Consider the following 15,068-nt stretch of genomic DNA (forward strand, 5'->3'; position numbering starts at 1 on the left):
CAGCTTTCCCCCATAGCAGTAGTAATGTGCTCCATAGACTCTCCCCCCCCCCCCCCCATAGCAGTAGTAATGTATTCCATAAACTCGCACCCCCCATATCAGTAGTAAGGTGCTTCATAGTGCTCCCTCCCCACAGCAGTAGTTAAGTGTCAGAATGTCATAATATTACTTACCAATCATTTGCATCAGGTTGCAATATAACAGCATTTTGGGGTTTCCAGGCACCTAAAATATCACAACTTCCACAAAGTGCAATGACTTCATCTGAAAAAACATAAGATTTTTCACTTATATGGTTTAATGCCCATGCGCATCTGTGTTCAATTTCAATATGGAACAAGTGCAGCGCAGCTCCACAGAAGTCATTTAAGGTTTGCATAATTATCCAAGAGTCAGGGGAAACTAAATTATACAATAGGCAGTACAGTAATAGCAGCACACTTTCCATTGCAAATCACCAATTTAATGGCTCTTTGGTGAAACCTTTTCTTCCCCATTGGCTGTGAAAACTCCCAAGGGAAAACACTGCTACATTGATGGAAGGGCACAAAAATAGATAATTGTTAAGTGATCAAAATATTCTTCCATCTCTTATATTGGTGTGACTTAAACCTTAAAAGGGTCTCTTAATTGGGTTAAAAAAGTTTACAAATCAGCAGTCATAAGTTGTCCCAACGAGTACTTCACCGACAGTTGCTGCAGGTCATGTAGTGCTTTCCTCCCAATCACAAGTTCTAATAGCTGAAGATAAGCATACAGTACTTCGCAAATGATACACCCCTCAGGGGGCGTCTGTTTCACTGCAAGGAATTCGCATGCAGGATACCCGCTTTACTGAGCTGGCTCAACACATGTACAAGGTGAATAGAGAAAGCTGGGCAAGAGGGAGGAGCATACTCTACATATGCAATGCATGCTGGGGAATGTTGTTTAAAGGGGTTGTCCCGCGGCAGCAAGTGGGTCTATACACTTCTGTATGGCCATATTAATGCACTTTGTAATGTACATTGTGCATTAATTATGAGCCATACAGAAGTTATAAGAAGTTTTTCACTTACCTGCTCCGTTGCTAGCGTCCTCGTTTCCATGGAGCCGACTAATTTTCGGCGTCTAATGGCCAAATTAGCCGCGCTTGCGCAGTCCGGGTCTTCTGCTTTTCTCAATGGGGCCGCTCGTGCAGGATGCCGGCTCCGTGTAGCTCCGCCCCGTCACGTGCTGATTCCAGCCAATCAGGAGGCTGGAATCGGCAATGGACCGCACAGAAGCCCTGCGGTCCACCGAGGGAGAAGATCCCGGCGGCCATCTTCAGCAGGTAAGTAAGAAGTCACCGGAGCGCGGGGATTCAGGTAAGCGCTGTGCGGTGTTCTTTTTTAAGCCCTGCATCGGGGTTGTCTCGCGCCGAACGGGGGGGCGGGGGGTTTGAAAAAAAAAAACGTTTCGGCGCGGGACAACCCCTTTAAGCTCCTCTGCAGCACAAGAAAGAGGAAACAAACGACTCCCATTGGCATTTGCCTGGCACTGTATTGCAGGCACAGCTCCTGTTGAAATGAACAGGAGATGAGCCTGCAATACTATACCAGGCCACTTCACCATGTACAGTGCTATCTGCTTCCTGCTCCATACAGGGTGATATATGGCCCAAAGAACAGCTGATGAGCTGGGACTACAGGCAGTGGACCTCACCGATTAGCTATTGATGAACTATCCTAGGGGTGTAGCAGTACCTTTATTTTGTTCCAATCCGGCTCCATTCTCGAGAGATTGTCCAAGAAATTGTTCAAGCGCAGTATGCTAATAATCTATGGATCATGCAATGGGCAGTCCATCTCTGCCAGTGGTTTGGACTATCTCCTCGCCTAGTCAAAAAAAAAAACCCTTGCTGCATGAGGTTTTAAGATTGGTGTTCCACCATCAAAGCCTTGGTTTGTGTACTCAGATTCCCCCCTTGGGCTGGACTGTATCACATGCATAGGCTGTCAGTGTAGCAAAAGCGTTTTGAGGGCGGAACATATGGAGTCTTCAGTAGTCAGAGCTGGAGACATCCCTCAGCAAGCAAGGAGCAATGTTTCGTTGAATAGATGGAAAGAGGACCCGGACCGCTGGCATAAGTGGACCGCCCATCGTTTATTCCACAACTTATTATCATATGGCACGCAAACAATTTCTTGGGCGATATCTTAAGATGGGAACTAGAATGGAATAAGATACCGCTGCATTCCTCAGCATGTTCCACGTGTAAAAGTATACCAAGTTACTATAAAAATAAGGCGAGAGACGACTTCCTTTGAAGCCTGGGAGAGCCCTTTAAGTGCTGTTGATTAGCTTGTTTGTTTTTTTTTTAGGCGTTTCTGTTTGGCAGGCAGAAGGCTGAGTCACAGGAGAATACGCCAGAGTCTGGCCCGTGTTCATTTCTCAAAATTACAGCTTACGTAATAGATAAAATTAGTAAAAAGTAGCCCGTTCCACAGTAAATAACTCAAAGCTGTATGCATGTTCTACAGGAAGCATCTGGGAAATAGGTTTATTTAGATTTACTTACATCTTTTAATAAAAGATACTCCCTACAAATTCATCAGGCAACGGGCCAAATAACCAATTCCCTTATCATGGGAATGCAGTTCTAGGAAATCTTACTTGGTCTTAAATTGATGACATCGGAGTTGACCCAAGAATTGATAAAAGCTGAGCCAGTTAAAACAAATGCAAGAATCAGCCTAAGGCACAAAGATAAGAGCATGACTGTACAAATAGGCCCCGTGTCCATGGAAATGTGCGGCCAACAGAGTTCTGCTCCGCTCATGAAAACAATTATCAGACACGTCGAGCGCCCATACATATTAGGCCCCCTGTCCACAGCGGTACGAAGTGCCAGATCGCCGAGGGAGCCGCCGCATCTCCGCCAGTCAGCCCTATCTGATAGATAGGCTGGCCACGGAGAAATGGGGCAAGTCGCAGCATGCTGAGAATTGCCCGCCGCGAGCGGAGAATCGCAATGATTCTCCACTCGTAAACAGGGGCCGGTGCTTTCCATAGCAATGCCGCATAGTAAACCGCCGGCAAATACACGTCAGTGGACAGGGGTCTAAGTTTATGAGCTCTACGGGTGACATTTAACAATAACTGCTCAAAATACCTGAACAAAGGCAAACTGCCATTGTCTGGAAAGAAATCGGTCACATTTGAAGCTTTTGTTAGACAATGATTTTTTTTCATGGAAGATCTTTGAAATAAGGTTCCCAAAAAGATTGTTCATTTCTCTTGGCCAAGGTCACTGAACATGTATGGCCAGTTTGGACAAATATAGATTAAAATGTATACGGCTGAATCTGCAAAATGATTGTTCACCAGGAGATTGCTTGTTCAACCATCAGCCTTCTTCCATCTAGTCAGTACGGTCATCTTTAGGGCATCTCCAGACAAAAATATTCTGATCAAGAACTTGTGCCAACCGTGTAAGCCAGGGGTCCTCAACTCCAGTCCTCAGAGACCACCAACAGGTCCTGTTTTCAGGATATCCTATACTAAGAAGACCTGTGGCAATGTCTGAGGCACTGACAATAATGACATCACCTGTGCAAAACTGAGGAGATCCTGAAAACATGACCTGTTGGCGGTCCCTGAGGACTGGAGTTGGGGAGCACTGGTGTAAGCAATAGTTGGACCTATAGCTTTGGGTACAACATGCAATGCAAGACCTACAAAAGGGGCCGTCCCATCAATCTAAGTCTTCCCCATTCAAAAGAATCAGGAATAACTATCTGATGGGGGGAGGGGTGGGGTTGACTGTTTGGAGAATGGGGTTCCCCAATGAATGGAGTGGTAAGTCAAGCAAGCACACCACCGCTCTCTTCTGTTCAGTGGGACTGTTGGAGATGGGAGAATTCGAGTGTTTGACTATCTCCCAAAGGCCGAGTGTTTGACTATCTCCCAAAGGCCCACTGAAGAGATGATGTCCATGTTGTTCATTTATTCGGGGACCTTTGGGAGTGCCTTCCTTCTGTCCCATCCTGTACCAGGGCAAATCTTAGCAATCCATGATGGTGTCCTTGACTGGAACTAGGCCACCGCGTTCCAATGGCAGTCCAGTATAGAGAGCTACAACTTGCTCAGATATCCACATGGACTTCATAAAGCAACATTTATTCACCATCCTTTATTTTAATTCTAGGTTGGCAAGGTTTTTTTTTGTCTTTTTCTAATACAACAAAGAAAAAAAAAAACTAAATATTTGCCTTTTGTCTTCTCCTATTATTACAAACAACCAAGTGCAATATAGGCAGTTCCATTTTCATTCATTTTGGCTTGATATACAATTCTTGACTTCATTAGTATTTTCCAGGTAACTCTGGCTAAAAAGATTTAAAGGTGTTGTCTCGTTAGAGACAATGCCTTACAAAACGCACATGAAGCAGTAAGCTAAGGCCCTCAGGCCTTTCTCCCAGCATCTTCCCTGGCAAACAGTTGAAGAGAGAGATGTCACTAGAATGCACTATAGGAAGAAAACAAGTTGGCAAAGGCGACGTGATGCTCTGGGCAATGTTCTGCTGGGATACCTTGAGTCCTGGCATTCATGTGGCTGTGACTGGTTTCACCTACCTAAAGGCTGTACAGACCAAGTATATCTCTTCAAGACAAGGGTATTACCTAATAGCCTCTTCCAGCGGGATAATGTGCCCTGCCACACTGCAACAGTTATTCAGGAATGGTCTGAGGAACATGACAAGGAGTTCAAGGTGATGACTTGGCCTCCAAAATTGCCCAGATCTCAATCTGATTGAACATCTATGTTGGAAAAACAAGCTCAATCCCTGAAGGCCACAGATCACAAATTCAAAGACTTAATGGATCCACTGCAAACGTCTTTATGTCAGATACCACAGAACATCTTTAGGAGGTCTTGAGGAGGATGTCCACGATCCATCAGGCCACTCACTCTCCACCATGCCTGCTCCAGATGGCAGGCCGGGACATCGCATCACCCAAACAGTCAGGAATTCCCATTAAAACAAATCCAAACATTCAGTCTAGAATGATGACTCTTCTCAGAGATACGTGTTGCTTCTAAAAAATGTGTTTACCCTTCAGAACACCAAGTTTTTCAACACGAAGGTTATTCTAGGACACAGCTGGTACCATGAAAAACGATAGTCCTGGCAGTCACAGTTCTCTTTAATAAGGTCAATGTCGGTAATTGACCGCGTCCTTAACTAAGGTGAGAAAGTTTTAAAGAGGTGATTACTATAATTGAAGTAGATGCCATGTGAAGTGACATCAGGGTGGAATAAAGGAATCACGGAGAAGCAACAAAATTCTTCTTAATCCATTTTTCTAAAAAATGATGAGAATAGGGCGGGAAAAAAAAAAAAATACTTGAGAAAACCTACCCGTCACCTCTCCGGACTTGTCTGATGATAGACACTTGCATTCCCCATGAAATAACTCTGAAGCATCTTAGAACTCTACCTTGGATCATTCCTGTTATCCCTCCTAGAAATCTGAGCATTGTACATGGACAATAGAAATGGCAACACATCAATTGTCAAACAGGTGTGTTCGTACACTGCCAGCACTGATTGTCACTGTACCTCTGTCCGCTCTCCAACTGGTAACTCCCAGTTATCAATTTACTCACATTTCTCGGAGAAATTACACTATGCAGAGGTCAAAGAAAAGATGGTCCAGAATTAAAGGGTCATTTAAAAAAAAAAAAATAATAATTTTTTACAATTAACAGGTCTTTAACATGAAAGAATTAATCGATGTAACTAATTTTTAAACGACATCTATTTACACGCCAGATACATTTTTTTTGCCATTTTCTCATTCAACTCATTCAGTCCATCGTTGACTGTCAGAGGAGTCTGGAAATGGTTTACAAATGGCGGCCGATGATTTTTATGCCTTCATAAAAAGAACGATAAGCAAATGAATTATCATTCATTGGCCGTGTTTACAGCAAACGATTATAGTTCATTTTTGCATGATTCATTAATTAGTTGAACTCTATTTGTTCTGTGTAAAGGGACACTAACATGACGGGGATTATTCTATTGTTCATTGAGAGCCACTATCCTTAGTACAAATATCACAGGAGCCGTCTATGTATCGCTCAATCTCCGGGCATCGCAGCCACTGCGTCCTGCTGATGGATCTTCGAGCTGCCCTATGGCGATCACCCTGCAGCATGTAGGACATAGGCACAGTGTTGGCTTCTGTTTAAAGTTTTCTTCCTAGGTAGTTTTGCTCACGTTGGTAACACCAAGTGCTTCAGGGTCGCGTCTCAGCAAATGTAACATCGCATGACCTGCTTGAATAACAACGGATTATCTTGCTCTAAAGAAAGCTTGCTTTCCTGGTGCAGCTAGGAAGATTTCACACAAGTCTCAGATGGCTCCAACGTTATTAATCCATTAGAATGAGTTGTATATTGATCTTTCTTCCTATTACCAGGGTAAAACAAATTAGATGGGTCAGCTGGCTGCTTGGATTGCAGGGTTTTTACACTTGTTTACTAGCAGAAGTAAAAACTAAAAAGGCCCTTTACCACAGAACGATTAACGCTCAAAATTGGTTCAAACGGCCGAAAGTGAGAGATAATCATTACATGTAAACGCGGGCAGTCATGCACTATTCCTTCACTTATCGTGTAACGCTGGTTTAGAGACGGCATAAAAATGGCTATTCAAAATTCGCTCCATTTGAGTGGAAATCGTTAGGTATTTTGAGTGGCTTGATGGAAGTGAACAATGTACTCATTGTGTATGCCTTGCATACATAATGAGTACATTGTATACTCTGTTCGAGAAGACTATGGAATCTCGCCAGCCAGATAATCCCTCGCATAAACGCACATCCACCTGAGCAAACAAACCGGTTCCCCTTCTACAAAGTTTACTTTGGCTAATGAGGGATATAGAGCCATTATCTGTACGTGTAATTTTATGTAAAAATGTCATCAATTAGTTCTGTCATTCTGCCGTAAAAGGATCTCAACACTGGTTAAATGTAGCTGACTGAGGGCAAGCAAGAAAGAAATAGCATTGGTCCCATTTTGTGACCTTGTACAAGCAGTCTACTTTAGAAAACTATAGAGATGACCTTATCTGTCTTAAGAAATACATGCCCTTTAAAGCTGGCTACACGCCTAAGATAGAGATTAGGTTTGTTTCTGTCTAGTAGACATCCACATTTCTTCATAAACATCCACATTTAACTGGGACAAACAAGCAAGCTCGGACCAAATAATCTTGAAATGCAAAATTTGAGCCTAAGACCCGAGTGACTCAACGGAACACCAGGACCTGCTTAGATAGGAGGGGAACTTGCAATAAACACTAGGGTTGGTACAATCTTCATAAACACTACAATCGGGTGGTAACAGCTCATCGTCCAACCATATTCACTACTAGAAGTCACTCCGGCCACATTTGATTATGAAGAGGGAAGTTCAAGTGCGAAATTTTGCATTCTGCAGCTTGTCGTTATAAAGAGTATCAACCTTTTTAGGAGACATTAAGGAGCTTTCACATCTGTGCTGGGGATTTCGCTTTCCTGCTCCGTTCGGAGAGCAAGGAAGGGGAATCCCTGTGACTGAATCATTCCTTATGTGGACAGAACCAAACAGCGCCCAGCAGACCCCACTGACTATAATGGGGTTCGCCACCTTCCTGCCCAGTTGCTGGGTTTTTGGATGGAAGAAAAAAAAAATTCTGCGCTTTTTCTCCTGGTACTTGTGTCTGGATCCGCGACAGAACCTCAGGCTAGAGGTACTGCCACACACATGAATACTGTTTTATTAGGCCAAGGGCACAAGGACATGTTTTTTGGGCTATACGCCGTCTGTGTGTCCCACATTCCTATAAGGCTATGTACATTTAAAACTCTAGGCATGTCCTAGTCGCATCAGTTTTCACGGAAGAGAATAGAGCACGCAATGTGCAGCATTCGTGTACATGACAGAAAAAAAAAATGACACGTTTCCATCTAATACTGAAGCTCCAGTAAGAATTACTGCATCTAGAACATGATTTCAACACTCTCCAGAGAACATGTCGGTCCAAGGACATTATTACACAGACCCTAAATTAGTTTTCTGACTTTAACAAAGAAGCCCTGCTGTTGAAAATGGGAACAGAAGTCCCAGTGCTTGAACTCATTTCCCTGCAGATTGTTAAGATTAGACCTCAACCCACTGCAGACCACAACATGTGTTAGACTTCCCGCTAAACTAACTACAAGGTTGTTGACGTTACACGACTTAATTTTTTTTACTTAATTAAACATTGATTAAAAGCTTTGTTGTACCATAAGCAGTAGAGGCTTATCACACAAAATCTGCACAAATGTTCAGTAGTTGGCCATAGCCCAAAGTTTACACTTGGCCGATTGACGACTTTGCATGTTTACATCCATGCAAGCGAGAATAGGAGTGCCAGAAAAAGTTCAAGCGCTCAGCTATCCATCTCTAGTATATTGCTATGCTCAACCGCCACTTGATTCACGCAGCGACCCCGTCTTATCAGTGTAGGCCCCATCAGTTGCATCCTCATTGGTCAGATGGTCACCCCCTATCGTATGGATGGGAAATAACTTCTAATGCTTACTCCCCAACCTCATTATACCCCCCCTCCTTATTACCCATACATTCACAATTACACACCTATATACTTATACACCCCCTGAATGGCGACAATTAAATAGACCATCACTTTCACAGTTGGAACTTTACTGGATGGAATTGCGCAAGTCTTCTGTGGCTCAGCATCAGTGTGAATCCACATTAGAATGGGTAAATCCAGCGATCCGAGTGACTGCGAACAAGGTATGCTAGCCGATGCTAGACAAGCCAGGTCCAGTAGGTCATACATGTCCAAGCTGGTAGAGTTTTCTCAAGAAACTGTGCATAGTATATAGAAAATGGTGTGATCAAGGAAAATGTCCAGTATAAGAGGATGCTGGGGACGTGAACTACTCCTCAACTAAAAAGGAGTCAGAGGAGGAGGTCTAGGATCATGCTAACAAACAGGTGGTACAGTCAAGCAAATTGCAGCTGGACACAATGCTGCTGCCCAAACTAATGCGTCTGACCTCATCATTCCGTAGCATGGGTGGGCTATAAAAGCAGATGACCAGTTTGAGTGCCATTGCTGTCTAAAAGAAGTCTATGGGAGAGAGCGTGAACAGGACTATGAGAAAAGTTAGATTTGCATGACACAGGCAGACTTCAGAGAAGAATACCGCTGGATCATGGGAGTATAAAAACACACAGACACAGACACTAGATGTTTTAGGAACTGTCGAGCCAAGAATTCGGCTTGAACTGTTCGCCGCCCCTGGCTTGGTCTTCCACGATTTGGGGACATGACAACAGTAAATTAATGTATATTACACCACTTAGTATAGTATATGTAAAGGCTGGTTTACACGGGCCGAAGATCGCTCAAACGACAGTTTGAGTGACAGCTTTGAGCGATCATTTTGAATAAACTATTAAGTAGCTACTTAAGAGCAATTAGGTATGCAAATGAAGCCTTAGCTGAAGTTTTCCATGGGGGGGGCACTCCCCATGGAAAACTGCTGATAAGGCTGAAAGACGATTTTCAGATTGGAGTGAATTTAATGATCAGCTAGTAGTGCCCGAAAAGTGCACAGTGGGCACACATTTACACGCAACGATTATCGCTAAAACGATCGACGATTAGTGATCATCGGCTGGTGTAAATGGGCCTTTACTGTGGAGCCCCCAGTATAGTTGGAGTATCCTGCGGTAATATCTTGTGTACAGATTGGATCTACTACGGAAAGAGAGAACACAGTCACTGAGCTGTAGACCATCATCTACCTGCGTGTAGCGGTCCTGCTTCCCTCTCTCTCCTCGCTGCTCACGTCCTGCGCTTGCTCAGCACCGCTTCACTTTTCCTAGTGGTGCAGCTTCGCTAGACCTAACAGCAACTTTGACCTGGGCTTACAGGTCGCTCGATGTATCCAACTCAAAATTTGATGGCTTTGGTGAGGTCACAAATCTAATGACAGCAAAATTATTCACCCAAGGCCAAAAACAAAGGGGTCAAAGTGTGGTGCAAGAAAAACCCTGTGGGCTTTTTAGATTAGATATTCCTGAGGGGACCCGACCGCTTCCCTTTAAGGGCCCGACAGTCAGTGTAATAGGACACCTACATAACATCGCTCATAGCCATTCAGTGTCACTTGAATAGATAAAAGGTTACAGACACATTACAAGTTGCGTCACCCTTGTACACACACGGTATTGTAATATATATTATATATAGAAGAGCAGTTATGTAATAAGCAAAGAAAAAGGAGGGGAGAGCTGGCCGAGTTCATAGACAACCGTGGGAAAGTTTTATAGACTAACTTTTTGAGATAGCCGATGACCCGACTATCTCCGGGGCAGATTATTTTGATGTTGTAGTTCTTGCTAAAACGTGTCCAAGAACTTCAGAACTTGACATCCCAGATTCTCCTGTTTCTTTAGGATTTAACATGTATTGTTAATGTAACCTTTATCAGACGCTGTATGAGTGTCCGGGGCTACTCAGCTGTTTTTTAACATTAATTTTACAACAAAGGTGCGCTCTCATGTTAGATGACCCCCAACGGCAGCACATAGTGCCGGAACGTGACGTCTCGTTAGTACAGCGTCTACCACATTAATACATGCGAGTATATACCTCCAGGCTCTCACATCCCGATAATGTGGGGAGACGTGGGGCATGCCGGGAGGTCTGATCTCAGCTCCTGTGGGGAGTCAAGTTATTTACATACTAGTGGCGTGTCTCACACAGCAGGTGTTGTTATAAGGCTGGGGTCACACGGGGCGGAATCCCGCCAGAAATCTCGTGGTTTGGCCACAGCAAAAAGCGCAAGATTTCCGCCAGGAGAAGCGCCGCGGAAAAACTCACGGCGGCTTTGAAGCGGCCCGGCCGCTCACTCTTCCGCTGCGGCCGGCGCTCCCATAGAGGAGAGCACGGCCGCAGCGGAATGAAAAAATAAATAGACATGCTGCATATTCTAAAGCCGCAGCGGCGGTCGCGCAGCTTCGGCCGGATTAACCGCAGCGGATTGGCCGTCCCGTATGGACGAGATTTCTGAGAAATCTCGTCCACATGGCTGGCTAAGCCCGAGATTAGCGGCCGCAGGCGGATTTGCCATGCAGAATTTCCACGGCAAATCCGCCCTGTGCGAACCCAGCCTAAGGCTTTAAAAACAAATATTTATAGAATTATTGCATTTTTTGGGCAGGAGCGTTTGTGTATTCCTTGTGGTAGCCAATGGTCCGAAGGAGACTGAAATGTGGTGCCCTTTTTAGGACCCCCTCTATTAGCCGGAGCGGACAGCGGTCTTTAATCTGGTGGACGATTGGTGTCTGTTCATATCGCACAGGATGTTAGAGTTTCCCTGGTAAACTGATCACTAAGGTTCCAGGCAGTAAGACCCCACATACAATAGGTTAGGAGCTGGGGACCCCCAGGCTCACACGGGTGTAAACGCACAAACATGCCGTGTTTTCAAGATCCAAAATTCGCCCCCTTCCACGTGTATGTGCGCACGGTGGGTCTATATATGTTCACACTCGCCCCGGGAGCGCCGGCACACATCCAGTCTAAAATCTCAAAAATAATAGCAGGATGCGCTACCGGATTCTGTCCGGTAAGACGCCAGGCAGCGCGACGGAACCCAACAGACCCCTTTATAGACATTTACGTTATTTTGTTGTTCCGTTCCTATGACAACACTAAACAACGGAAATGATAAAAGGGAAGTAGGAAACAGAGTATAAAGGGATTGTGCCACAAAGTTATTGCCCATCTACAGGAAAACGTTATGATCAGGGAGGGTCCGACCGCTGGGACCCCAACCGATCCCAAGAACAGGATCCGGTTGGTCCTCGATGAACGGTGCTGAAGTCACGAAAGCATGCCACCGCACTATTCACGTCAACGACAGAGCCGGAGATAACCGAGGACAATCTCGTGAACAATCTCCAGCGCTGTCTAACTGGACCCCCATTCCTAGGACCGGTGGCGGTCTCATTGGTCGAGCCCCTCCCCCGATCATAAAGTTATATCCTGACACATAACTTTATAACTTGGGACAACCCCTTTAAAAAGTAAAAAACAAACACACAGTAGACCGAAAAACTTACAATTCACACCAAAAAAATGGCGCAAATGTCACAAACAATTGTCCATACTATATACGTGTAACCTATAGGCCCACATTACATAGTAAGAAAAAAAAGGCATAACGGTCTGCACCAGAATTATGACGACCGTAGCGCCATTTCCCTTGCACTGTTACGTTCGTCCCTCTACTTTAATGGGGGGGGGGGGGGGGGGGGGGAGACTCATTCTCAGTAAAGTGAGCGAATATTTTACCGAGTTAGTCTGGGCTCGCCCGACCGTGTCGATATGGCGCATTCTGCGCACGAAATATACGGTACCCATCCCCCACGGGTGGCTGTGTTGCAGTTTACACAAATGGCGCAGAACAAAAAAATTGCGCTAGAAAAAAAAGATCACTATCTTGGCGTGTATCACGCATGCATACACTCCAAGATAGCGCACGGCGATTGGATCGCCGCGTCATCACGTACTTGTTGCATCCGTCTGAGCCGGGCTGATGCTTAATAATAAAATGTGAGAAAAGTTAGCATTTTGTTTTTTTTTTGTATCATCCAGCCGCGAGATATTGTGGAAAACACGGCACGGCTATTAAAGCTACCTGCGCCAAGGCGTTATCACATATGCGATAAGCGCTGATAAGCATTAATGCCACACGCTGCACTAAATTACAGCAGGACCGTGACACTCAGGCGAAAACCGTATACAATTTGGCATCAGAATCAACATTTACGTACCAATACTGCCCCCCATGACTGCGGAGGAGGAAGCGTGACATTACCTGGCTCCGTGGCCCCTCGGACCTGGAAGGAGACTTGGCAGGAGAGCATGATGACGGTCTGCTACGGCGTCCACATAAAAAGCTGAAAAACAGCAAAATTAGCGCATAAATACCACAACCTGCAGCCCAGGAGTCACAATGCCGGGTCAGCCGAGGACAGGCGCTGACTAGACACTCACCACTCGGGCAGTAGAAAGAAACAACCGGCTGACGAGGGATGAGGAAGCACCAGGACAACGGCCCTTCCCCGCAGCCGGCCGTCACGTACCTCCCTCAGCCGAGCCGGTCCAGACCGGTATGAAGCCGCTCAGCCGCGCGCACCGCACTCAGCACCGGAAACAGTGACAGCATCTAGCAACAGAGCCATTCTCTAGCCTGTCGCATCAAGCTCCGCCCACCTCCCGACCACAGCCAATAGCGGAGCGACGGGACAGTAACCAATAGTAGGCAAGCTGTTATCATTCCTCGTTGGTCAGGAATGAAACGACGTCTGTGATTGGCTGCCGGCTGATTGGCGGTTTCGCCGTTTCTTGCGAAGCGGTTGTTTTGTCCTTTTAGTGTGACAGGAAATGGGATTTAGTGATGAGAATGGGGAGACATTTGCGACGTACTTTCAATTAGGAAAAATAAACGTGATTTAGTGGAATGTTTTATTTTGCTTCAGTCATTTTTTACACGTTGTGTTGAAAAAAAAAAATTCAGTGTTGTGACCGCAAAAAAAAAAAAAACCGTGGTGTGACCTCCGTATTCAGTACATGTGGCCATTTTGTTTTCTTTCCCCGTATGCCATACGTTCTCATGTCGACGAAAAAAACCTGAAACAAGCCCAATTTTTTTCAGCATCTTTTAAGGCTTCACCCGCATATATATGCGCGCAATACACAGCGAATAGAACCCATGGGTTCGTTCATAGATCCGTATTTTGGGTGCGCAGTTTCAGCAGTGCAAAAAAACATCAAATAAGCTCTATTTGTTTGCTTATTTGCGCGCCAGAAGTTTCCATAGAAACCAATAGGAGTCCGTAAGTGAATGCGTGAAATACTGGGTAATTCCACCGGAGAAAAAACACGTGAAATTTAATTAGCCAGTTTAGGCAGACTGCACCCAAACAGATTTGTAATGCAGAATCTGCGGTCCGCACCGCGGGTCCAAAGCAAATACCGTTCGTGCAATGCTATAGAAAAGTGCTCCTTCTTGCACCCGAGGGGAGAACAATTGCGATTCTTCTCATGGAGAAAAAAAAAAGCAGCATGTTCTATTTTTGCACGGATTGTGCACAGACAGATTCTATTGAAGTCAATGGCAGCCGTCCGACCCGCGGCCCTTCCGCAATTGATATTGCGGTAAGGTGCGGGAAAAGCACAGATTTTAAAAAAAGAAACTGGACTGCGCATGACTGGTGGCGAGACGTGCGGAACATTCGCAGTACAGAGAAATAAGATAAGTGAGAAGTACGGCCAGGCACAGCGTTGAATTTCGCTGCCGGCTGCCGCATGCGGAATCCGATCGGTTCATCCACTGGCGTCCTTAATTGGTGCATTTGTTTGCCGCGCACACGAGAACAGAAAAAAATACAGTAAAATGTGCTGATATGCGCACAAAAATAGCCGCGTTCATAACACAAAAAAGATGTGCTAAGGCGCAGGTGTGAAGTCAGCCTAAAAGAAAAACGGATGGCACACAGACTGCGTACCTATGGCGTCCATGTACTGTCCGTCGCTTTCTCTCCCATTGACTTGAATGGGCGAGTCTCATACATAAAACAGACAAAAATGGATAAGTTTTTTCACGCAGTCTGTGTCTACGCCAAAAAACTCTGTAGTGTGTGTTGCAACATAGAATAATATGGGTGCATATACTATAAAAAAAAAAAATGGACTACACCCGGATGAAAAAAACGCCAGGGTTTAGGACAAGGTCATTTTCAGTTGCGTCATTTTTCACATTGCGTGACTTACGTGCACCGGCGTTAAAAAAAAAGTCGGCGCTACATCCACAAAAAACAAGTCTTTATTCCACCCGTGCGCAGCTTCGTGATTCCATCTGCTAACTGCGTATGCTATCCATTTTTCACATTCGCAAAAACGAAAACTGAAACAAGGGCATTTTTTTGTTTCGCAGCTCAAGGCTGCCTGCAGACGGGC

General features: G+C 45.1%; 1 protein-coding gene across 2 annotated transcripts in view; it reads right to left on the reverse strand.

The window, feature by feature from the left end:
* The window catches only part of GPCPD1 (glycerophosphocholine phosphodiesterase 1), an 80,972-nt gene extending 67,626 nt beyond the window's left edge, over nt 1-13,346 (reverse strand). Inside the window, exons 1-3 of one of the 2 annotated variants that reach the window (XM_066595669.1) lie at nt 13,193-13,346; nt 12,925-13,006; nt 174-264 (exon numbers count right to left, since the gene is read on the reverse strand). In XM_066595669.1, the coding sequence (XP_066451766.1) occupies nt 174-264; nt 12,925-12,973 (140 nt within the window). In that variant the 5' untranslated portion in view covers nt 12,974-13,006; nt 13,193-13,346. Of the gene's footprint in view, nt 1-173; nt 265-12,924; nt 13,007-13,103 lie in introns of both variants that reach the window. The other variant, XM_066595667.1, reaches the window with a different exon arrangement.
* Nucleotides 13,347-15,068: the final 1,722 nt, after the last annotated feature.

Source organism: Eleutherodactylus coqui, chromosome 3 (assembly GCF_035609145.1).
Source record: "Eleutherodactylus coqui strain aEleCoq1 chromosome 3, aEleCoq1.hap1, whole genome shotgun sequence".
Taxonomy (NCBI): domain Eukaryota; kingdom Metazoa; phylum Chordata; class Amphibia; order Anura; family Eleutherodactylidae; genus Eleutherodactylus; species Eleutherodactylus coqui.